Source organism: Centruroides vittatus, unplaced genomic scaffold, assembly GCF_030686945.1.
Source record: "Centruroides vittatus isolate TY-2023 unplaced genomic scaffold, ASM3068694v2 contig_1062, whole genome shotgun sequence".
NCBI lineage: Eukaryota > Metazoa > Arthropoda > Arachnida > Scorpiones > Buthidae > Centruroides > Centruroides vittatus.
In genome coordinates this window covers 1-27315 of record NW_027120686.1, presented here as the reverse complement: position 1 = coordinate 27315, position 27315 = coordinate 1, and the positions used below count along the sequence as shown (strand labels likewise).

Sequence of the window (27315 nt, the reverse complement as noted above, 5' to 3'; positions counted from 1 at the left end):
TGAGGTGATGCTGCACTTACCGAACGAACTGACTCATGCTCATCAATTACACACTGACGACCATTTTTAATATTGTTGGATGAACGCTTGCTGCGAGGCTTAAGCGTCCCGTAAATGTTTAGTTGCTGGCTGGTCGTCCTCTAGCAGTGAAGTCAGAGAACAGCTTGTAGGTGTGTATTGATGGGAGCGGCGGTGACGCCCGCTAGTAGCGGAACGTTTTGATGTACTCTTAAAATAATAGTCAGGGCTTCCTGACAGGTGGAAAGAAGATTGAGGTTAAGATAGTTGGAGATCTTGGGGTTATGTGACATGATGAGAGGATAGTCGTTTAGAATTTTTTGCCAGATATTGTTGAAATTGGGGCAGTAGTCGAGATTGATGCGAAGAAGTGTTGATCTGGTCGGGGGAAGTACTACATTTGTCCGTCTCTTTAATTTTCCGGAAGAAGAGAGCGTGATTCGTAAGCAGGAAGTTGGTCCTGGCGCGATTGACGAGGACGTTGGAGGGAATGCTGGTATGCGAAGAGTCGTTCAACCAGGGGTAATTGGAGTGGTTACGGTAGTGATTCCAGTCGTCTTCCATGTTCTGTTGGTGATCATAGCGCAAGACCGCGGAGAGGTTTTCAGGTGTGATGTCGTTGAAGTTGACAGAGGTGGACTGGTAACTTTTGGTGAGGGCGTCAACCTTTTCATTGATTCCGATGACTAGATGAGCTGGAGTCCAAACAAGATGTAAGTGTTTGCCATGGCAGTAGTGGATGTGGAGACGTTCGTGAATGCTTCGATTGATGGTAGGGGAGTTGACATTATAATTAATCAAGGCAGAGAAGACAGATTTGGAATCTGTGCAGATGACGGCATTGTCGCAAGGGGTGGTGGCATAAGTGATTGCCTGCAGGATGGCATAACCCTCGGCCGTGAAATATCGCCGCAGATGATGGTGGGGATGTGGGGGATGAGTGACAGAAGGGTATCGAGGTAGGGGTTCACACTGCGAGCAGCAGACTGGGGTGAGTATGCATTAATGAGACGGATGAGAGAGGGGGTGTAGATGGTCGTGATGGTCCATTCGGGGTCACCTGGAGAGAGGGACTGCTTCAAAGATACCAGAGAGCAGGGGATTTGTTTGAGGATGTAAGTGATAAGCCCACCGTCTTTACTATGGACACGGTAGGTATAATAGGCATTGTAATTCGGTAAATTTAGGGTGCGGTTCGGTTGAAGCCAAGATTCCTGGATGAGAATGATTTCAAACATTTTTCCATGTGTCATCAGCTTTAATTTGAGTTATTTTGTTGGAGAAACTGGTAGCATTCCATTGGAGTAGTTTCATGAAAGCTTGGATTAGTTTTTGGGTGGAGGAGTTGGGGTACGTCGTCGCTGGCCTGAAGGGAGGGCAGTAGTAGGGGTGTTACATTCAGGTTCTTGTTTGGAAGTTTTAGTTTTTAGTTTCTTGGTTTTAGTGGTAATCGTGTTGTCTTTTTTTTGGCGAGCGATGTCCCTCTGGTGCAACGTTTAGTGGGGTTGTTAACTGCTTCAGCATTGGATTAGTTTGTGGTTGTTGGTTGGGGGGTCGAAGGCGGGGCATAGTCAGTGATGCGTTTGTTGGATGATTCGATAAAATCAGTGGTTGGGGGCGTGGTGTTGGGTGCCCGGGAGTTCAGGCTATAATGGTCTGAGCTGATTTCGGACTGTGACTGGGTCAAAGGTATGTGAGTGGCCTGTTTTGTGAGGTTTTGAGGATCTGTATCATATGATTGAGGATTAGGGTAGGATTTGCTTGGATATAGCCTCTTAGATGGCGATGAGTTGCGGAAAGGTGGCCGTATGCTCCAAAGGTAGGGGTTGTCTTGATGGATGATGTGTTGGGTAGGGATCGTCCTGTCTGCGACCATTCTTAATCATTTCGCTGTAGGTGGGTTGGGATTTATTGATGCGTATCGTGTGGGTACGAGCTTCGTGACGTGAACAGTTGTGTTATTTTTGGTGACGAATGATCAGTTGTTCTGTGTGGTATGACGGACAGTTGGGGGAGTTATAGAGGTGTTGGCCGTGGCAATTAACACAGTTGGGATGCGGAGCAGGGCACATGTTACCGGTGTGTTGATCTCTGCATCTGGTGCACCTGGTCTTGCTTCTTTAGAATTGCTGAATGTGGCTCAGACGGCCGCAGTTATGACAGATCCGCAGACAGTCGTTATATTCCTCTGTATGGTAAGCTGTGAGAAACAAACGGATTTGTTTGGGGACATAATCCGTCGCAAAATCAAGTTTGATGGTCTTAGTCGGTAGACGTTGGTCGTCATGTTTCCTGCTAAATCTCTGCACTCTAACAGGAAAAAGGCCGTTTTCTTTTAGGAGCTCGAAAATTTCGCACGCGTGCAGATCAGTAGGGACGCCTTTGATGATGATGAGGGTTTTAACGTAGGAATTGTGTGTTAGAGTGGTGTGAATGGGGATATCGTCTAACTGCGAATAGGAGAGTAGAGTGGTGACGAAGGATGCGAGGATGAAGACGTAATGTTTTCCGGTTTTGGTGGTCGATATGTTAATTAGTTTTTTGTTAAGATCGGGGTAGAGGCGTTTTAAGTAGTTGTAAAATATCTTCCCATTTAGTGCGTGATCCGAAGAGACGGACTGAATCATACACGTGGAGTTGTTTAGGTTGATGATTTTGGCGGTGTGCCAGGCCGCGATGTCCCCGGGAGTGGGCCGAATGTAGTAGACCCAAAAGGACCAATGGTGTTGTGAAGTCGACAGGGATTGTGGGTCGCCAGTCTTTGAGTTATCCATCGTGACCAGAGAGAGAGAGACCGTAGACAGAAGAATCCGCGTGGCAAGCAGACCTTGCCACTATTACTGTGCGCACGATGTCACGAACTTCTGTTTTCCAGAATAACAAGGAATAATCTTCACGTTGCAATTAATTTAACTGTCAGTTGACGATAGAACCATCGCAGTCAAGTTCGACGGGGGAACGCTTGACTTCGGGAGGGGAGAGGCTCCCGAAATTCTTATCAGATCTGGTTACATCCTCCTACGATAGGCGGATGGAATGCAAGTGGAATGTCAATTGTCCGGAGAAAGGATGCGAAAACGGTTTCTAGGAGCACCTGCTATTTTTTATTAAACTGACATGAGAGGTTCGAATCCACGGAAAAAAAGAAAATAATAAAATAAAAAAAAAAAAAGTAATTTCACTTACTGAACCAAATGACAAACCGGAATCAAAACTTTAACACTGGCACTATAACGGCAAAAAGGGATTGCATGATCCGGAACGCTTCCGTGTATCAGGATCTCCCGTCGTTTCTAAATGCCTACAAACAACAGCGCACTCCCTTAGTAGCGGCGATGCGGAACGACCGCTATTAAAGAACATTCACCCATATTCGCATTCATATATGTCGATATTCGTAATGTATATTTTTTCGATATTTAAAATAATGTCATTACAAAAATTTCAGATATATGTAACTAGGAGCCCCGGACGCCTCCTAGTGGGCGTTTTTTACAAATTTCATGATAATTAAAAATCATTATTTAGTGTTATTAAACATTCCATAAATACTTTAAAATAGTTTAATTTGTTTATTTACCTTCGCTGGTAACATTAGCTAGGGCGCCCCTAGTGGGTGTTAATTTAAATAATGATTTATATTGTTAATTTAAGTGTTTGAAATATGACACACGATAGTGGCGCCTCTACTGCCCGTTTATAGCATACCGTTACGCGGACAGACGGACATGCACGCGTTCAATGGGTTATATATATAGATACAGGCCATAAACAAATTCTTTCTGACAAATAAATTATAAAATAAGCAGGTTTATTTAGAAAAATTCAATCGCGAATAACTGACGTTAAGTATACAGAGGCTACAGTATACTTTTTGTGAGAGTATCTGCGTTTACAAATGAACAGAATTTTCAAATTTTATTCATATTATTATGCTATAATCTAGGAAACTATGCTTAATACATAACACATACTACAGAAAGGATAATAAAGAAACATCGGTCATTGTAAAAAATGTATTTAAAGTTTTATTCATATAGATAATTAATTTTATCAAGAAATATTTCTCCAGAAGAAAATTGTTAATATTTCATGTAAAGTCATAAGTAAATATTATTATAATTTAGATAAAAAAACATTTTTTCCCACGCTTGGCTTATTCCCCTCCTCTTACTGTTACACTTGCAAAATTCCGTTTCATAATGTGATGTAATAACAACGTCTAAAATGACTTCTAAATAAAATAATAATACTTAAAGCAGGTTAATATGTATTGTCATGGGTGTATTCATATAAAAGTAATAATCAATATAATAATATTGTACTTTGTCACATCTCCATGTGTAAAAAATTGCAGCTGTAATAGAAGGTAATATATAAGGAAACAAAATTTTATATTATCAATAGTTTTAAACGATAACTTATTTTTACGTAGAAATAGTCGTTTGAGTGTATGTTCGAATTAGATAAAAACGAAATAAGCCAGAAGAAACAGACGATCACACGATATGACTATCCAGGACATTCTATAGTTCTTATAAAATTTCTAAAATCGACATACATGAATATTTTTACGTTTGAATATTATATTTGGATACTTTTATGTTCCTTCACTAAGAACATGTGCAGTACTTTTATCCTAAAACATTAACTTTCTACCAACAAAAACCAGTCGAAATAGGAACCAGGCTGAAAATGACAATGAACTATAACCTCTGTTCAAGGGATGTCAGCTTATTCCTTCCATCTTTGACATAATTCGTCTTTTCTGTATTTACACTCGATTTACTTAAAATTGTTGTATTGTTCTGTTTATATTTAACAGCTTATCTTTGTTTCTGTTTACTAAATTGTGTCTTTCAAATAATAAAATACTGGAACCTGTTACATAAAGATTTTCAAAAAATAATTAACAAAAGAAATTTAACTCAAACATAGGATAAAACCGTCTTAGATCTTTAAAGTAAGAACGTTTTACAGGAGAGAAAAGAAAAAAAAACTAACGATTCTGCTGATCAAAGACTTTTCCTCCATACTCAATATCTAAAAATGATCAATGTTATTGTTAAATTATTGTACATTTATATTTTTAATTCTTGTACATTTATATCTGGCAACACCGTAGATAAGTTGTCCTTTGTAAGAGTTTCGTCTGGTTACAATGTTCAAAATAAGTTTTGTAAATTATTAAAGTTAAATTTAAAAAAAATAAAAAGATAAGTGAAAGGTAATTGTTTGTTTTTGTCTTAACATGGTAGCATAGCGTGGTTGAAAAAAAAACAAAAAGTGAAAAGGGTTAAATTAGTTTAAGAAAGAAGAAAAAAAAGAAAATAGCACACGTCGTAATGGCGACGAAGAACAGTGACATTAATATACCGATATTTGACAGAGCAGACTATAGTAACTGGAAATTACGTATGTTTAAGTTTCTACAATTCAAAAAGTGTAAAGATGTAGTAATGAGGGCTAAAATTAAGACCGATGATGACAAATGGGACGAACGAAATATCCAGGCGACTAATTATATCTATAGCGGAATAACTAACAAACAGCTAGAATACATAAGCGAACTTGATACGGCTTACGAAATTATTCAAAAGTTTGATGAGATGTATTTGAAAAAGTCAACAGCTTTGTAAATTGTGTGCCGACATAACCTCGAAAGTATCAAATTGAAAAATTATTCAGATGTATGCTTATTCTTCGACGCGTTTGAAAAGGCTGTGAACGAATTAAAGCAGGCAGGTGCAATGATATCAGAACAAGAAAAATTAAACTACATGTTAAAATCGCTACCGCAGAAGTATAGTCATATTGGTGATTTAATAGATGTTTTACCAGAAAAGGAGAGAACTGTTGACTATTTGAAAAGCAAAATAAAGTTAAAAAATGCAGAGGAAAATTCTAATTAGTCAAATGATAGATCAAATGTATTTCGAGCTAAAGCCAGGTCATCATTTCAGAATAAGTTGAAATGTTTCAGCTGTGGGAAACCTGACCATTTAAAAAGAAACTGTCGTTCTGAAATTGAAAATCATAGTCGAAGTCGTGGTTTTCCTCTTTATCGAGGACATGGATTGTTTAATACCACAAACTTTCAGAGAAGACGAGGAAATTATCATCAAAGCATACATGAATATCAAGGAAATAGTTTTCAGACTACCACTGCAAATAATACTTATACAACAATTAAAAACGAAAAGTCAAAGAAAAGTTAAATAGAATGGTTACTTGATAGTGGATGCACAGACCATATCATTAACACTGATGAGTATTTTGAAACCTGTGAGACATTGAAGAAACCTATAAAAGTTGGTGATGAAAAGAATATTAGAAGCTACAAAAGTTGGTAATATTAAAACTTGTTTCCCAGTTTATGGAGAAAAGTCTGAGGTTACATTTGGAAAATGATTTGTTTTTGTATAAGATATGAAGGCAAACTTGTTGAGTTATTCAAGGATCACAGTTAAACATTCAATTGTTTCAAAAGGAAAATTCTCAAAAATATACAACCCATATGGAAAGCTAATAGCCGTTGCAATCAAAGAGGATAAACTATATAAAATGAAAAGTTATATCAATGAAAAAAAATCACAAGCGAACGTGAGTAAAAGCAATATGACTATTAAAGAAAAACTACATAGAACACTGAGACATATCAATTTTAACAACTTGAAAATAATATGTAAAAATGAATCACTAGACAGACTACCCAGCAAGATTGAACCAGAATATTTAAAGTGTGCTACGTGTATTGAAAACAAAATGCATAACTTACCATTTCATAATAACAGGAGAAGAGCAGAAGACATATTAGAGATTGTACATACAGATTTAAATGGACCACATCAGACTACAGGAAATCTTGGAGAAAAATATTTCTTAAACTTTATAGATGACTTTAGTGAACTAGTTAAAGTTTATTGTATCCAGACAAAAGATGAGGTATATGAACGCTTAGTACAGTATGTTAATGAAGTTCAAAACTTGACTGGAAAGATGATAAAGGAACTGCGATGTGACAATGGGAAAGAGTATATAAATGCAAGAATTTTTAAGTTTGCAAAGGAAAAGGGAATAATAATAAAACCTTGTCCAGCATATGTGCATGATCTAAATGGAACTGCAGAAAGATACAATCGATCATTAATGGATATGGGGAGATGTCTTTTATCAGAAGCAAAAATTGAAAGAAGATTTTGGCCAGAAGTAATTAAAACAGCTGCATATCTTAAAAAACAGAACCTTAACTAATACCATTCAGAAAAAACGCCATATTAAATATTTTTCAAAAGGAAGCCATCAGTAAAAAATTTAAAATTATATGGAAATAAAGTATTTGTAAGAATTCCAGAAGATAAACGAAAATCAAAATGGGACAAGAAAGCAGAGGTTGGTATTTTGATTGGATATACAGATACTGGATACAGAGTATTGATGAATAGCAGAGTTATAATAGCTAGACATTGTGACATAATAGAAGAAAATGTAAACTTGTGTGGATTTGAAAATGAGAAAGAGGAAAAAATTAAGATAAGGAATAAAGACAAAAGGATTCAGACCAAACAAAGGAAGAGGAAGGAGAAGATTCTAATAGTACAAACCAGAACGAAAAGGACATGACGAAAGACTTAGAAAAAGACAATACACAAGAAGAAAATAGTAATGATAACATAAAAGATAATGAAGAAAAAACGAAAAGAAAAAAATCAGGAAGACAAATTAAACCTCCACTCCGCTTTGATGATGAATTTGGTTATTACAGTATAACTGTAAATTAGGCCACGACTCCACTAGCCGTAAAACAGCCGTAAAACCCCTCGCCGTAAAAGCTTTTAATCACGTGACCTATTTGCGTTTGCGCTCGGATTGCGGTGGAGGTCCGGCTAGCGAAGCTTTTTACAGCGACAGTACTATTACGGTTGTATACGTGATATATCGATATAAAGACAATGATTAGATTCTACGAGTTTTCTCTGTACTATAATTACAAATGTAGTAAAAGTAATATCTTTACTTTCATATATTGACTTTTATTATTATATTATTAAGATAATATACTGCATTTATAAGCTTAGCTTTTTTATTATATACTCCTCTAAATTGAAGGATTTTCTTTTGGCCGTTCATATCACGTGTTTTAGGCATCCATTATTATAATCGGGATACCTCTTGTCGTAGATACAAGAATACTTTCGGATGTTTCCGATTAATCTTTCCAGATCTTCTAGAGTAGCCACGAGAGAACATACACAAAAGCTCGTTTTCCGCCATTTTCGCACCGTGTCACGATGACCTAGATTTCACTGACTTCTGATTGGTGGATGGTACCGGTTTACGGTCGTATTCGCTTCGAAAGTTGAACACTGCTCAACTCGCTTTTACGTTGGTTTTACGATCTGCTCAGGCGTAAAATATCATGGTCACGTGATTAAAAGCTTTTACGGCGAGAGGTTTTACGGCCTTTTTACGGCTAGTGGAGTCGCGGCCTTACTGTGATGTTACTGTTCCAGAAAATTTTCAGGAGGCGATGACATGTGATGATTCAAAGAAATGGAAAGCAGCAATGAATTCTGAGATGGACAGTCTTGTGATAGACAATACACGGACACTTGTAAGCAAGCCTCCCAAGGACAATAGGGTAATTGATGTGAAGTGGATATACAGAAAGAAGAGTGAAAGTGAATATAAAGCCAGGTTAGTGGTTAGAGGTTTTCAACAAACTGATTGTATTGATGACATTTATTTTCCTGTTGCTAAAATGCCAACTTTAAAGTTGTTACTGTCTAACTGCTGTCAAAATTCTTTAAATATTCATCAAATGGATATAGAAACAACATTTTTAAATGGTAAAGTTTTGTCTGAAGTTTATGTAAAACAGCCAGTTGGTTACGAAGATGGTACTGATAGGGTTTATAAATTGAATAAGTCATATGGATTAAGGGAAAGTCCTCGTGCATGGTATGAATGTTTTAATGACTTTCTGATTACTCTTGATTTTTACAGAAGTAAATATGATTATTGCCTGTATGTTAAAAAGGAGAATGATTTGACAATTTACATTTTATTATTTGTTGATAACCTTTTGGTTTGTTGTAAAGATAATCAAATTATTGTTGACATCAAAAACAACATATCTAATAAGTTTAGAATGAAGGATTTAGGTAGAGTCAAAAACTACATTGGTATTGATATTGAATATAACTATGAACAAGATAATATGCACAAAATGACCTTAAGTCTGAAATCTTATATTGAGTCTTTAGCTAAACGTTATAATATTGAAAGTTCAAAATTGTATAAGACACCTATGGAAATAAATTTAAAACTAGAAAAGTCTAATGTAAGTGAGGATGTAAAGTATAGAAATTTGATAGGTGGACTTCTGTACATTAACTCTGGTACTAGACCAGATATATCTTTCAGTGTAAATTACCTGAGCCGAATTCGAAATTGTTATGAGACGCACTTCAAATATGCTTTGCGAGTCCTGAAGTACTTGTATTCGACAAAAGACCTTAAATTAAAATATTATAAGGATAATAATACCGATATCTTAGATTGTTTTGTGGATTCTGACTGGGCAGGAGATATTTTAAACAGGAAATCTACCACAGGATTTATAATTAGATTGTTTGGAAATGTAATCTTTTGGAAATCCAAAAAGCAGAATAGTGTAACAAAGCCTCCTACATTTGCAGAGTATATTGCATTATCAGAAGCTGTAACAGAAATAAATTTTCTAATTTGTCTAATGAATAAGGTTTTTATTAAAGTTTGTAAACCAATTAAGGTATATGAAGACAACTCGGTTGTAGTAGCCATTGCTAAATATGGAAACTTTACAAAAAACTCAAAACATTGAAGTTCATTATCATTTTGTGCATGAGAATGTTAAGAAAGGAAAAATTGAAGTTGTAAAAATAATCAGAAAATAATATTGCTAATATATTTACAAAGGCATTAGGAAATGTCAAATTCATTAAATATAGAGAGATGCTAAATGTAAAAGAATAGAATATAAGATGTGTGAGATTAAGATAAGTTGTTAATAGAGTTGTCAAGTTAGCTGTTACTTTTTTTGTATTTAACAGTTTTATGTTACAATATAAATGTAAGGAGGCGTGTTAAATTACTGTACATTTATATTTTTAATTCTTGTACATTTATATCTGGCAACACTGTAGATAAGTTGTTCTTTGTATGAGTTTCGTCTGGTTACAATGTTCAAAATAAGTTCTGTAAATTATTAAAGTTAAGTTTAAAAGAAATAAAAAGATAAGTGAAAGGTAATGCTTTATTTTTGGCTTAACAGATATACACCAAGAATGAATGAAGGAAGAAAGGCGAAAGGTTTTTGGCTACAACGGATAACTTATTCCTTTTCTGTTTGAATGCAGGAAATTACTTTTTTCACTTTCTTTTTTTGTTAATTTTCTAATGTTGTTTGTTTATTTTGCATTTTCGTGGAACTTACAAAAGGCCAGATGGCCGCAGTGTCTTTTCATATTAAAGATTAAATTAAATTTTACAGTCAAATACTCGGAAACTCTAAACTATAAAAGACAAACACAAATTAAATAGCTTAATTTTTGCAATATCAACTTAGAATGGATAAAAGCATTAATAAATAATTATGATTTATTTGTATATATCGACTTCTTTCGAAGAAATACAGTAGAACCTTGATTATCCGGACTAATTGGGGATGAAGGTAGTCTGGATAAGGAAAAATCCGGATAATCGAAAAATAATAATGTTCTGTATTTAAATCGTGATCAAATTTTCAAGAAACAAACATTCGTTTTGAACTTGGACTACTTCTGACCAGCACTAACTGCCTATTGTTTAAAAACCCTCTGGTGGCGCAAGAAGACGGATTTTATAAAATAAAAAACAGTTGAAACTGTCAAATGTTTATTCATAAAAATGTAAACGATTTATCGTTTTATGACAAGTAAAATTTTTTTGTCGCGTTCACGGCTTTTAAGTAATGCATAAATCTTCGAGGCGCAAGGTCCCTCGGACCGCGAGGCTGTAGCAGTGGCCCACGTCGCCCATGCCTTACACTGCCCTTGGCCATAGAAATGATGTAATTTGAATATAAATTTTTATAAATATGTATGTCAAGTTATATTTTTATTACGACAACAAAATGTATTAAAAAGTTTAAGACCACTGTGTTGGGACAAAAAAGTTATGCATTCTATCACGTACATAAACAGTGTTGCAATCGTTAAGTGCAAATCAGCAAATTTGTAAAATTTTTATTTTGAACAATCCGGATAATCGAGGTTCTACTGTAATCATTTACTGTACAGTTTATGTAAGCTTAAAATTATTCTGTTGTCTTTGATGAAATTCGCTAGAATTTACGAACGTGTACAGAAACATTAAATTCTAAACATATTTCTTCATATTCCTTGATGTTAGCTTTCGGTCACGTGATCGTTCTATATTTATCATTTTGGTGGGCGTTTCCCAGTAATCTTTTTCATATCTAATTTGCATATTTGTGATAGTACATTTTTAATCTTTATTAAACAGATCTAGAAATTTTATATTATTTAAACTTGACTGGATTAATAAAAAAATTTACATAAAATTTTTACTGTTTAGCAAAAAAGTTTACAGTCATCCCACGACGTTATGGTTGGTAGGAAATTTTGCACAGTGAACTTTTTCATATCTAATTTACATAATTGTAATGGTAAATTACTAATCTTTATTAAACAGATTTTGTTATTCTGTATTAATTAAGTTTATCGAGTTTAATGGAAGAATCTTTTGAAACTTAAATTTTTCTTGCATAAACACTGAAACTTTTGGTCAGGTGACATTGAACAGGAGCATTCTCAGTCTGTTTCATAGGTATCACTTCGCGCCAAATTTCGTAGTGTGCGGTTCGGTGTTTCTCGTTTTCTTTCGAAGTTCACTGTGATAAATTTTTATTATTCGTATCGATACATTTTGCCTTGTTTTTAACGGATAAAAGGTGGAAATTTCACTGTGAATTTAGAACTTGTTTCAGAATATGGTTCTTCATAGAAAAACAAGTTGAGAAATAATTCATTTTCGACAATTGGTGAGAACTGATCTTTGGATATAAGTGCAAGTATGTATTATAGGCCTACTAATTTATTTGTGCATATAATTATCTAGTACAAATTTCGAAACATTTATGTTTTTTAGCGTTTATTAGCGTGTTATTTAGACACGTCTACCGATTTCGTGCTTTTACGTGGAGCTACGTCAAAGACCGATTGGAGGATTTTAGAAGAACAATTTGTTCTGATTATCATGGTTAGTGTTTGTGTATCGTTATACTGTAACTTACTTTGTTTTACTATGTTGGGAAAGTAGGTCACCCATTAGATTGCTGACGTAGACTGTGGGCTTTTTCAGAGTGCAGCTGACCCTCTCAGGGAAGTGTCTTTTAGAAAAGATATGGTGTTTTTTCTGACCCACGCTAATGACGAATATCGTTTTAAAATTAAATATCGGTTAATGAAGATAACTTTCTTAATAAATCGTAAAAATATTTTTTATATTCGTCTTCAATTTTTTTATTGTTTCTTAAAATTTTAGGTTAATGTTACCCTTGGTGGCAAGATGAGACCAGAGGGATTTTTCCATACATTCTAGACGGCGACAAATAAATTTTTTTTTCTGCGTTCGACGTGGCGACCGTGTTTCCGGAGACGCGCGATTTCGCGTTTCTGACGTGAGAGAGAGGGAGCTCTTTCGAAATGTTGTGACGTAATGTGTTGGTGCCGAGATCGTCAAATTATGCAAATTTCGTTTGGAGGGAGTTTAGAAGACAGTGGTGTATTGCATGTTCGTTGTTGGCAGCGAGTTTTTTTTTTTGCAATATCTGTTCTTTCCGAATTGCTGAAAAGGTAATTTATATTTTTTACGAGTAAAAACAAAAAGAAATTGCGTTCTTTTTGTTGAAATTTCGTGCACGTCATGGGCGACGTTGATTTGAGTTCGAAGGAATTCTGGGCCAAATGTACTACCAGGAAGTTTTATAAAATGATGGAAACATATTATTCGGAATTGGGATTGAACCCGGCAATTGATAATGCATTGAAATTTGCGGTCAAATTAGGTATACAGCAGATAGAGTCGACGTGTTCTACGTGCGATAAGACATGCAAATTATATTACAGAAGCGAAAGAAATGAATGTCTTTTTAAATGCAGTTCATGTGCAGTTAAATATTCAGTGTACGAAGGAACTTTTAAAAGCAAAAGTGGTCGTCTGTCCTGAGGATGTATCTTGTCATTCATATAACACTACCCATGTCTAGAATGTGGTGCGACGATTTCGGCTTTAGCATCCGGGATATCTTGAAAAGCTACAGTAGAACCCGAGACAGATCCGTCTGTACCCGTTCAAATCGGCGATAATAAGAAGAAGAATTCAAAGAAATCAAAGAAGGGTCGGGATAAGGAAACGTCAACCACCGCGAGTAAAAAAAAGAAGAAATAAGAAGTCATCGACGATAGCAGCCAACGCAAAACAAGGGGGGGAAAGATCTATCATAAACGAAGATCAAAGTTCGAAAGTCGGAAAGAAATGTAAAAAAGGGAAATGACAGACAATCAACGTGAGTAAAAAAATGTTTTTTTTCTATTAAAATAGGGTTTACAGTAGCTTATTATAGTATAGGAGTTACTAGGTTCCGTTATTACGAAACATTGCGCAACGCGCAGTCTCCATAGAAGATGAAGATGGCGACCGGAAACGCGTTAGCCACGTCGAACGCAGGAAAAAAATTATCTCGTAGCAGTCTCAAATTGGGGAAAATTTTCCCCGTCGCCGTCTAGAATGTAGGGAAAAATTCCTCTGGTCGCCATCTTGCCACCAAGGGTAACATTAACCGAATTTTATTTATTTAAATTTATTATACGAAAATTTTTTTAAGTTCTTATTTTAGCCTTTTAAGTTCTCTAAAAGTGATGATAATCAAAATATTTTGACTATTCGTCAATCTTTTATAAAACTTCATAATTCTTAGCACCAAATAAGGCTCCAATTGTAGCCTATTTATGTCATGGAGGATTGCATATCCGGACACAGCTCTGTCCAAACCATAAATTTTTTTTACATACAATAATTGAATTTTCTCAAAGTGAGATAACCAATCCATGCCCCATATCGGGACAGCATAACGTATTGAATTTATAATTATTGCTGAAAATAGCAGCATTTCTTTCTTTAAAGAATTAATTTTTAGTTTAACTAATAGATAGATTAAGTTGTTAATTAGTTCGTTTGCTGTATTTTGTACATGCTGGACATGAATGCCAAAAGATAACGTTGAAGTAAAGTGAATTCCCAAGTATAAGATTTCCTTCACTACTTTTAGTTTTTCATTTGAAATGTAAAAATTTTGATCCTGTTTAGCCAATTTTCCTCCTCTTCAAAATTTAAGAATATGAGTTTTGTCTGAATTAATTTTAATTTTCAATTGTGAAAAATACTTCTGCATCAAATTTATTTTTCTCTGGAGACCAATTTTAGTGTTCGAGATTAACACAATATCATCTGCATATTGAATTGAGTGAACTATCTGATTCTCTATCAAAATTCCACCTTTTTCTTTATTAAATTGATTATTAATATCGTAAATCATAAAATTAAATAAATAAGGTGATAATGGGTCACCTCGCAGGAGGCCTCCACAGATGTCGAAAGTTGGATAAACATTTTTACCACATTTAATTGTAATTAGATAATGACCGAATAAAAACTTTATAGCATTAATAAATAATAGATCTGCACCATGCTTTTTTAATTTATCACACTGTTTTCTTACTGGTATTGAATTAAAAGCCTTTTCTAAGTCTAGAAAAGCTGCATATACTTTGTCTATTTTTGGAAAAATGGATTTGGATAGTTGAAAGTAATACAAAAGTTGCTAACTCTGTTCGACTCTTCTTAACAAATGAAAATTGACTGTCTGAAATCAAGGAGTTTTCTTCTGTCCATTGATTAAATTTTTTCGCAAGGATTGATGTGAAAGTCTTTCTTAATGGTGACAATATAGCGATAGGTCTGTAATTGCTAAAATTTGAGCCATCACCTCTTAAATATAATTCGAAAATATGATGAGCACCACGATTCAGGATAAGTACTGTTTTCATACATATACGGTAGTTAAAACTGAGTGCCAACATATCAGCCGTTTCAGTTGGTAATCGTTTTAGAAAACTGATTGAGATTGAGACGGGTTCGGTAGCAGTAAATTCTTTGAATTTATTAATGATATTTACTATTTCTAAAGCGTGTATTGGCAAATTTAATACCTTCTCTTCCCTATACGTTACATCCTGTTCCGTTTCTGGAGAATTATTTATAATGATTGTCTTCGTTTCTTTGAAAAATCCAAACCATTTAACAAAATCAGTAAGATCTTGGTTTTCCACTCCGGTCCAATGTCGATATTTTTCCACTGTCAAGCAGAAGAAAGTATTATTTTTTCTGTTAATAATTTTTTGTTTATCAAATTAAAGTATTTTCTTAGCTTTTATGAGATTATATTTCTTTCTTGAACCGATATATTCAGTTAGTCGTTCTCTTAGTCTAATTTTACGAAATTATGCTAATGCATGTTCTTTAATCTTTTAGCTCTATAGCAGTCCATATCGAACCATTCCTGTTTAAATTTACATTTCACGTTGTTTAAATATTTGGTTTTATGAATATTCAATTTTATAATATAATCCTTAAAAATTTTTGTTAATGTATTGCAGATTTCATAAGTATCTGCTCTTTGGATTAATTTAATTCTATCTCCTATTTTCGATTCGAATTTTTTAATGTTAAATTTGTAATTTTTCATTTGTAAAACCTCTTTTACTTTCCTTCCCATTTAATATTTATATATTTGTATTTGCTCTTATAATTATATACTCAATTTGAAAAAGAATGTTGATAATAATAATAATAATGTTTTCAGTAGAATTGTTAAATTTAATACATTTCACGAGGATTGTCGAAAGATTTGAGTCCATAAATGACACGTCCATAGTGAAACGGAGGGAGGGGGTTATGACAATAGGGGAAAAAAGTGAAATCTACTCCGTACGCGGCGCTAGTATCGACGAGGTTGTAAACAGACTAAGCGATACGTTGTCGGTTCTAAAGTACGATTTGTTAATTCTTTAAACGAAAATCCAATAATTATTTTAAGACTGGGTAATGGCTGATAGAGGTTTTAACATTCAGGAATAACTAATTACTAAAGAAGTTGTGGTAAATATACCCACTTTTATGAGAGTAAAAGCACAGCTGAGCAGCAGTTTGTCATCTCGAGACAGAAAAACATCTAGTAAAAGAATACATATTGAACGTATTATAGGAATGGCTCGTACTCAGGTACTGTACATATAAAATTTTGAGGCAACACATGCATCCGGCAGTGAAATTATATTTATATGTTTTATGTTATGCAATTTTAGACCATGCATTGTTGGCAGAGATTCTTAATTTGTTTCACTGTTAGTCTAGCTCTCTATTAATACCGTATATAATTTTTTTTCCATTCTAGACCCTAGCCTAATTTAAGTTTTCCATCTATAGTATTTTTAAATTTTTGTCTGTTTATAAATTCTAAGATTAAGAATGTATACTATCATACACAGTAAGGTCTTCATTGTTGATCTTCAATTCAAAGTAATATAGTGGTTTTAAAATTTGTACTATAGTTGAATAAATACTTGTAAGCTAATAAAAGAATTTTAATCTTTAAAACAAAATCTCTTTTTATTATTTAAAAAAATTCACACTATACACCATCTAGAAAAATTTTACATAAACTCAAATTGTAAAATAACAATTAGCTCAATTATTTTATAAACTTAATGTTTATAAAACATTTTTTTTAAAAAAAAGAACTGGCTTAATATGCTCATGGAAAAACATAATTAGTGTTTCAATCATGTCTGCAATGAATTTATTATCTCTTGGAATGATACAAACTTTGAAGTCACTTTTTGTGTAAATAAACAGATGAGCAACTTGTCTATTTGTCACTGCTAATTGTCCTTGGATTTGATGAAAATAATCATGATTCCGTTTTAAAGTAATTTTGTCATCAGTACATTCCAAATATGGTATCTTTAGCACATTCACAGGAAGTTTAAAATTGGAGTAAGGACATTTAACTTCTAATATTTTATCATCATCCACTAGCCCATCTGGACTTGCAGCTAAGAATGGGTATTTTGAATGAAGAAACATGCCACATTCTTTCACAGGAGTATTTACAAAAGAATATGTTTCAATTGCTTCTTTTTCATACCTTAAACCGTGAGAAATTGCCTTACTTTTTATTGGCCTACTTGACAGTAATGAGCCACACAATTTTACTCTGTCTGTTGATCTTAATTTACAAACTTTTCCAAAGTTTGAAGATGTCAAATGTAACAAATGTTCCTTCTTCCAAACTGCACTTTTTCATTGTAATCTGGTCTCTTTTTCCAAATGTTTTATGTACTCCCTACTTGCTTCAGTTACATGTAAAGCACTTAAAAAACATTTCAGACATTGTGCTTTTGCAATAATCATGATCTGATTCTAAAGCCCTCATGTTTGCTGGTTGCCTTAATTGCAATATCGGTATTGCACAACCACTTTGCATGTTCATTGCCAAATTAATAACAAAGTATAATAATAAATGCTTACTGGAACAAACAAATCAGAAATTAAATTTATTATACGCCTTTAAAGTATCCAGCATATTGTTAAATTATCATAAGAACGTTTTCGATCCCTTTTAGAGATCTTCAGTTACCTATTAAAAAGAATGAACAAAATTCGAATTTAAAAGATCGCAAGTTTCGTTCTTAATGACGTCATCACTAACGTAAAACATTAAGAAATTAAAAATTAAGAAATTAAAAAATTAAACAAAAGAAATAATTCTAGTTCCCGTGTGTAAATAACTTAACGGTAAAAACAAAATAAGATGAGAATGGAGAGAAGCGGCTAGTGCGTAGAAGTGAAATTACGTCATATCCGTTATGTGGAAAGACTTCCAGGCGGTTGCTAAGCTGTCCGAGTCTCTATGATTAATGCAGTGTTTGCTGAGGTGCGCCTTGTGTATCTCCATTTTTTCTATGTGTTTTATAGCTTGTGTTGATCTGGTAGGTTTAATGATCTCAGCCTTGTCCCAATAAACCGTCACGTCCTGCTCCTTGGCGAATGCCGCTAGTACCGTACTATCAACATTTTTATTGACCGTGTATTTGTGTTCCTCGATCCCTTTTTTCAAATTTCTCATGGTAGCCCCTACGTACACAAGGTCTGAGTTGAATCTCTTATCCCTCAACGGTATCGAGTAAACTCCCGTGAGGGTGTCGTATCTATATCTTTCCTTGTCGTTTCTCAAAAGTTTATAAACCGTGGGATTACATCTATAAACTATGCGGAAATTCCTTTTTCTGGCTACTTTCTTAGTGACTTTGTTTAAAAACGGTATGTAATTAAGGACAATCCTTTCTTTCTGCTCATTTTTCTTTATACGTCGGCTGTGCGGCTGGTAGGTCTTAATAAGGGTATCTATCGTTTGTCTACATGGTACAGAAGACAAACGATAGATACCCTTATTAAGACCTACCAGCCGCACAGCCGACGTATAAAGAAAAATGAGCAGAAAGAAAGGATTGTCCTTAATTACATACCGTTTTTAAACAAAGTCACTAAGAAAGTAGCCAGAAAAAGGAATTTCCGCATAGTTTATAGACGTAATCCCACGGTTTATAAACTTTTGAGAAACGACAAGGAAAGATATAGATACGACACCCTCACGGGAGTTTACTCGATACCGTTGAGGGATAAGAGATTCAACTCAGACCTTGTGTACGTAGGGGCTACCATGAGAAATTTGAAAAAAAGGATCGAGGAACACAAATACACGGTCAATAAAAATGTTGATAGTACGGTACTAGCGGCATTCGCCAAGGAGCAGGACGTGACGGTTTATTGGGACAAGGCTGAGATCATTAAACCTACCAGATCAACACAAGCTATAAAACACATAGAAAAAATGGAGATACACAAGGCGCACCTCAGCAAACACTGCATTAATCATAGAGACTCGGACAGCTTAGCAACCGCCTGGAAGTCTTTCCACATAACGGATATGACGTAATTTCACTTCTACGCACTAGCCGCTTCTCTCCATTCTCATCTTATTTTGTTTTTACCGTTAAGTTATTTACACACGGGAACTAGAATTATTTGTTTTGTTTAATTTTTTAATTTCTTAATTTTTAATTTCTTAATGTTTTACGTTAGTGATGACGTCATTAAGAACGAAACTTGCGATCTTTTAAATTCGAATTTTGTTCATTCTTTTTAATAGGTAACTGAAGATCTCTAAAAGGGATCGAAAACGTTCTTATGATAATTTAACAATATGCTGGATACTTTAAAGGCGTATAATAGATTTAATAACAAAGTTTGTATAATCAGGGATTGTACTGCCAGATGGTCTGGGGTCAAATTTTATGTCTTCCAATAATTTTCTTTTCATTCCTCTCTTCTTAAATAAATGAAATGGAAGCTCACTAGCCTTAACTGGGAAACCTTTATGTTGGCAGGTAGGCTGATGGAATGTTTGCAGAACCTGTGTGCATGTTTTGTGAAACTTATATGTGCCTGTTCTTCCATATTCTTTTATTGCCAATAGTGTTACACATACATGTTTGCAATACGCTTTAGGCCCTTTACCTGCTGTACATTCACATATTACATTTTCTATAACCCCATCATCTGTAATTACTAAATCTGTGTAAATCTGTTCCCCTTGATTAATTCAGATTTTACATTACCTTTAAAATATAAAAAAATGTTTCTCTTTTGTTCCTCTTATTATTAATAAGAATTCATTAAAATACATCTGCACAGCAGACAGTGGCATTCTTTGATCTGACATCTCCATGTAGGCATCAATTGTCTCTATAGTCAAAACTGGTATTTGTAAACTTGGAGAGAGATCCTTATATTCAGATGAATCAGGAAGTTTGAGTTCAGGAGAGCTATCACAGGATATAGAAAAATTATGAGTTTCCTGATTCCTCTCATATGCCAGTAACCTGAAAATTATTGTAAACAAGTTTAATAACTAGTTAAGATATGATCACCAATATTTTATTTAGTTTTTTCTGTCTCATTGACAGGAAAGGCAAAAATTATTATTATATATTATATTCTTACCTTAATATATTACATATAATATAAAAATAAACAGTATAAGGTAACTGAACAGTATTGACAAGCACCTAAATATGGCATATATATAGTGTATGCCAGATTTAGTAAAAAAAAATGGGCAAAAATTCACTTGTACAAAAAGTTTATTGGTGAAGAAATTAGTCTTATTGCATTAAATTATTGAAACAAGATGACTTGTGACCAATAAAAAAGACATTTTGATTATATTTATTTTAAATACTCCAAATATTGTTTTCTCTTGGTAAAAGATTAAGATATATATCTCTTATATTGTCTTAGAACTTCATAGAAAGTAGTTTTGTTTGTATTGATTGTTGTTCTAAATTACAGTGATAACCTATTGGTACAGTTAACATTTCAGATACTGATATAAATTGGTTATAATATATCAGGCTCAGTACATGACCATATTCCAAAGGAAAAAAAATTTATTTTAATTAAAGTTTTGACCTTATGTATTGGTTAGACAAATGTGAAAGGAATCAATGAGAACTTTACTGATCTTTAAATGTTTTTATAGACGAAAAATGTGCATTTTGTGAAATCTTATTCTTAAAACTTTCATCTACTGGTAAGTTACCTTATCATGTAATAGTTATAATGACTTAAAATTATAAATGTAATAATTAACGATAAAAATATAGATGTAGATTATTTTAACTTACGTTTCTATTAAATCGGCTTTTCTACCAGCTAACTTGGCATTGTACTTTTTTAATTCTTCCTTTAATTGTACCGTTGTTAACCTTCCTAAAAAATATTTTCGTTCTTCCTTTATTATAAAGTAAGCTATCCTTCGAACGGAACAGCTTGTTTACAACCGTATCGATATGCGCGACACCTATGTCACGTGATCACTTTTTTCCCCTATTGGAACAAAGCAGAACGGGTGGAAAAGGAATTAAATTTTAACGGAGGTCCGTTTTATTTCATTAAATTTTATACAATTTACACATATTATTATTCATATGTTGATAGAAGTTTGGTGGGTATTTGAGCTTTGTTAGATATTCAAAGAGGGGAGGAGTTACGGAAACTTACACAAACTGGGTCGATGGAGGAAGAATAGTAAAAATTCGAAGAAAAACGCGGATTTAATTAATGGACAGCCTTTTTTATCAGGTCCAGCCGGCCGCATTTACCACGAAGTCTCACTTTAAAACTTCACTCTTCACAAACAAGTCCATTTACGGTTTAGTTACGATCTAAAATTAAAATACAGTACTTATTTTTAAATACTAAATTTATAATGTAAAAATTAGAGGCCCTGATAAATTTCAATTGTGTTCTGAAATTATTATAGTTTAGGAAAAGATTGATTTCGTGCCATCAAAAATCTATTTGATGTATTAAAATACTAAGATTTGCTTCGCTGATTACGCCGTTCGGAATTAGCGCACCTGGCACTTGTCTCTTATGCCGGTTCCTAGATAACAATCTTATTTAACATGAAACCTAAATTAAAAATAAGATTGGGAAAATCTTTAAATAAGATATTAATTGTTAAAATATTTCTAAATTTAAAATTTAAATTACAAAGTGAATTCGTTGGAAATTTTTACACACAATTTTTAAAATATCGAAATAATTTTTCTGAGTAACAATACAAGTTTAGAATAAAAACAACAATTTTAGGCAAACCTCTTAATTTTTAATGTGTAAAATTCTGATACTTAGTTTTAATCGTCATTTCAATTTTATCTTTTCATTATCCATTTGGATAGATGCAGAGACTAAAATCTATTAGGTGAATGAAAAAAAATATTATTAAAACTTTCAATTTTTGAATGTATATACATAAGTCTGTTATATTATTTAATTTTTATGAACAAGAAATATCATAACATATTTATTTCACTTAAGGATTCCAATTTGAATAGAAAAGTAGAGAAACAAAATCTACGTAACGATGGACATGGAACAGATCACATTTACTTCAATTTAAAATTTAGTTATATTAAAGGATCGAATATTTCCATATCTTGTTGGCTTGTCTTTTATTTTTCAACGCAGCTTTCAATTAGATTGGCAGTAATTTCTTTTGATAGTTTATCAATTTTCCGATCGTTATTGTTCTAACGTGCTTCTTACGTCGTTTTTGTTACTAATTTTTAGTCTACGATTCTTTAATCTAATCAATTTTAGAAATATTCGATTACATTTAGGTTTAAAATCTGTCTGTGATTCAATCATTCTTTTCTTTGCATAGTACTTTATAAGACTTTTGTTTTAAATTAGTATCATCACTAAGAGCCGTTGCAAACTAGCGCTTTGCAAGAGCAAAATGCTAGCAAACGTGCCCTAGCACAACTGATGACGTCAAAAACTCCGCCCCTCTCTTCTTGCTCATGTGGTTTCTCCTTTGCTAGAGCAGCGATACAAGAGATGTCTCGCTGTTCACAGAATTCAACAACGATAGCAGTTACGCTAGCAAGAAAGAACGGGGGAAAATGGATGACTACATAAACATGCCACGTGTCGAAAAAGAAATAATAGAATTTTATCGATGTACGTAAATTACATGATTCATACATGCAGTATTGAAAAGAAAATGGTATAAACGTATATTAAAATAGTAAATAGTTATTTATAAATAAGCTTAAGTAGTAGCCATATTTTTCTTTTGCTGTTTCAAAGTGCAAAACGAAAACTGACTGCTTACGGATATAAATTATAATAAAATTTTTGTTCTATAGCCAATCCACATCTGTGGAATCCATGTCATGTGGACTACGTTACGCGAGCAAACGTTGTATAGAGTGCGGCTGCTTTCTGTCAACGTAGCTTACCTAGCAAAAATGGCCCTTAGCATCGCGGGTAAAAAAGCGGGGCTTGGGAGCGCGACCGAGCGTACGCTAGCTCTCGCTTCCTGTAGTTTGCAGCGGCTCTAAAATGAAGATATTCGAGATACGTGGTTTTTCAGCGAAAGTTTTTACATTTTCTTATGAAATATATCGACACTTTCCATACATATTTCTATCATTAAACATAGCGATAGGCAATCTGCGGCTTGCGTCGCATAAAACAGTGTTATGCAACCGGTGTGCTTCACTAGGTGAAACGTGTGACGTGAACTTTTTCATATTTTTTTAATTTCGAGTTTTCTTTATATATTTTTATCACAGTTGCTGTGTTTCTTGTGCTTCTTTTAAGTGTTATTTCATACTCGTGATTTCAAGTTGGCTAAGGAGAGGCGTTAAAAAGCTCGAAACTTGTACAAAACACAAGTACATGTATGAACTGAAATAAACTTAAGATGAAGACTGCCAAGTGTTCGTATGTCTGAACTTTATAGTGTTCAAGAGACAAGAAATTTTCAAATAATTCACGAATGACATAAAAACAAAAAACCGCATCTAAAATAGTACAGTAGAAGCAGATTTCTTCAGGGTAAACCTTAATTCTTTCCCTCTTCCAAATCCCTTCCTAGGGTATGTACGTCACGAGAACGTACACTAACTTCAACTTTATCAGAAACAATTTCAAATTACCAGAATCGATTTCTGAAAAATGTATTCGTTTCTGTATTTTAGTACATGTGAACACTTTCGCTGTAAATTTTAAAATAGAATTTATACAGTTTTGTAAACATAGCATAGAGAATACAAATTTAAATCACTGTACAATGTATATTAAATATGAATTTGTTTAATATTTAATATGGTTTTATTTTTTCTATTTAGCTAATCGCCATCCTGAAAATACAAAACAAAAACAAAAAGGAGAAGAACAAAACTCGATCTTTTAACAATGAAAACCGTGATTCACTCTTAAGAATTTACACGTTTCAACGTTGTGAGTTTTACTTATTGAGGAGTTATGAGGGTAGTATACTTAATAAGAATATTGTATTTTTAAAAGACTTATGTTATGTAAATATTACAGAACTTTACATTTAACAATAAGAATGAATAAGAATACGAATAATACATTTTTATATTAAAAGACATGTAAAAAACACTTTATACAAGTTATTTCATGAATGTTGTTATTACTTTCAGTTATTCTATGGAAGAAACACAGATTTGAAGAAAATATTATCCAGGATTATAGAAAAAACTTAATATTACATACACTGTTGTACCCACATTCATTTATATATTTAAAGATATTAAAGATGCAAAAGGTCTACTGCAAGGATATAAACAGTAAATTCATGAAGATATAAATACACTTGAAAAATGTTTCAGGGAAATTGTTTACTTGAATATGTTGTTTCTGATTAGCTGTTCTTGAATATATTCGTAACATAATGATATTTGTGTATAAATATATTATTTCTAAAATTAATGTATTGTGTTTTGATGCAGAAACTTGCCTTTAGATATAAAAATTATTATTTAATTAAATATTATTGATTTAATTATTGTTTTTATTTAAGAAAAGTTTATTATATATCGATTAAATATTATTTAAAACAATTTTTTAATTGCAGAGAAAAGGAACCAAAAGCAATTTTTATGTAAACACTGTAAGAAGAATTTCAAAACTAATCAACATTTGCGAAGGCATGAAAGAATCCATACAGGGGAAAAGCCTTACAGTTGTGACGAGTGTAAACAGAACTTTTCAGAAAAGGGAAACTTAATTAAACACCGTCGAATCCACACTGGAGAAAAGCCTTACAGTTGTGACGAGTGTGAACAGAAGTTTACACAAAAGGGAAGCTTAATCGCACACCGTCGAATCCACACTGGAGAAAAGCCTTACAGTTGTGATGAGTGTAAAAAGAAGTTTACACAAAAGGGAGACTTAATTGCACACTTTCGGATCCATACTGGAGAAAAGCCTTACAGTTGTGACGAGTGTAAACAGAAGTTTACACAAAAAGGAAGCTTAATCGCACACCGTCGAATCCACACTGGAGAAAAGCCTTACAGTTGTGACGAGTGTGAACAGAAGTTTACACAAAAGGGAAGATTAATAGCACACCGTCGAATCCACACTGGAGAAAAGCCTTACAGTTGTGACGAGTGTAAAATGAAGTTTACAGAAAAGTCAAACTTAATTAAACACCTTCGGACGCACAACAGACAAAAAGCCATATGAATGTAAATCATGTCCAGTGAAATTCATTTGAAATTATCATCTAATAGTACATTGAAATATTCACACTTAGAAATTTTGAAAAAATATTATTTTTAATTTCTATCGATGTAAAATGATCAAAAGATGTAAGGAAAACAGTTTTAAATTAAATTGACATTTTTTCAATTTTCGAAAAGTTTTTGCTAAGAAACATTACAGTATTCAATATATAATTAAAATATTATTGTATACAATTTCTTTGAATATAGAATTGTTTCATAGATAATTGCACGTGTTAATTGCAGTTAATATTAATTTATTCTATCAGTAATTAGGACAGTGCATATTTTGCTCTAATTTATAATGCAGGAAATTATCGTATATTGAACTCTACTAATTGTTGTGACCGCAGATATAAAAATTAACATGTTAAGACATTCGGTTAGTTCGAAATTGGAAGTGAAACTTTTGTCCAAATTGAGATATGCGTATGTTAATTCGTTCGTTTAGCTGAAAGTGCGTCCAAATTACAGTAAATTATGAAGTATATGTTGCTGAAAAACGTCGAGCAATAGTAAGTTACGAGCGTACATGGTGGTGATTTTTAAAATTGTATATTATGTATTGAGTTTGATGTTATTTGGCCTTCTTTGTTTCATTGTTACCTTTTTCTTGTGTAACGTCTGATTAGGAAATGGCTCTCCGGGGAACGGGCACAGTGATTGGAAATTCGGATCGTGTTTTTTTTCTAGAGCCAAGCAAAATATTTTTCTTCAGATCATCAAGCAACAACTTTCTTGGTGATCTGCAGAGAGAAATACTTTATTATTTTTTTAACTTATGCAACAAAGATGAAAATAACATTGAAATCTTATTTCCAAGTTTCCTTTTATACTTCGAATAAAATATCACTTATATTTATTTAAATTAGATTTTTATAATCAAAACGATCAGTGATGATGTTTTATGATTGAAGAGTAAGAATATCAGCCCACCTCACTATGAGAAACCAGTTAAGATTGTTACATTGGCCCTGGCCTCTCGGCTAAGTTTTGCTTGTAGGACTGGTGAAACCGAAAGTTTCCGCTCTAACTAAACTAAAAAGGCCTAGCGAAAGACACACGTTCGGTGACGTAGGACGTGTAGAATTACGTATTTATTATCCATTTGGTGATAAAATTTATTAAACAGTTTTTTTCGTAAGAAACAGAATTCAAATTGACTATTTTTGTTGTTTTTGTAATTTGTCTATTTTTGTAATATCAGGATCAAATTCACTTGAAATCAACCGTAAGTCTCCGCGTTCAGTAACTTGCAGCCGATTTCTGTTTTTAGTTAGCAACGTTGCTACAGCACTAAATCCACGTTCACACAAATGCGACGATGGGTATGCTATCAGAAATCGTTGAACTGACCATAACTCAGGGTACAGTTGAGAGATTTGCTTCTGCAGCCAAAATTCTTGGTAGCCATTCTTGAACTTTCATTTTTAGCATATTTATGCAATAATGTTACTATAATAAGTTCATTCATGCTATAATATAAGTCAACGTGTTAGAAATATTCAGGTTGTGATCTTCAATAAAAATTAAAAAATATATAGATTGTCGGCATTTTATATATATTATAGTCAAATTTTTATAGGTAGAATTTGTCTGCCATCGCCCCTCTAGATTTCCTTAATGCCCCCTAATTTCCTTTTTAGCCTTCTACTGCCCCCTTGAAAGCCTCCAGTACCCACAAGGGGGCGTAATCGCCCACTTTGAGAAACGCTGATCTAAGGAATTGGATGCGGCTGATCTATCGGGACATAATGTTGTCGGTATTTCCCGTTTGCGGGGTAAAGCTCGGGAATTCTATTGTATCCAGTTATCGTCTTGGAAATGTCGTAATTATTTACTGCAAAAATTTCGAACGTAAATTCAACAAGAAGGTAGGGAAAGACCGGTTAAGTTTAGACTGGCGACGGATCTTTCGTTTAAGGCCGCGACTCCACTAGCCGTAAACTTTACCTTAAATACC

At 33.4% G+C, this 27315-nt stretch overlaps 1 protein-coding gene across 1 annotated transcript in view; it reads left to right on the top strand.

Moving 5' to 3' along the window:
* The window catches only part of LOC136972833 (zinc finger protein 271-like), a gene marked incomplete at both ends in the record, with an annotated part of 29723 nt that extends 4407 nt beyond the window's left edge, over positions 1 to 25316 (top strand). Inside the window, 4 exon segments of the mRNA XM_067267472.1 lie at positions 8496 to 9811; positions 22962 to 23082; positions 24701 to 25293; positions 25295 to 25316. Of these exon segments, the coding sequence (XP_067123573.1) occupies positions 8496 to 9811; positions 22962 to 23082; positions 24701 to 25293; positions 25295 to 25316 (2052 nt within the window).
* Positions 25317 to 27315: the final 1999 nt, after the last annotated feature.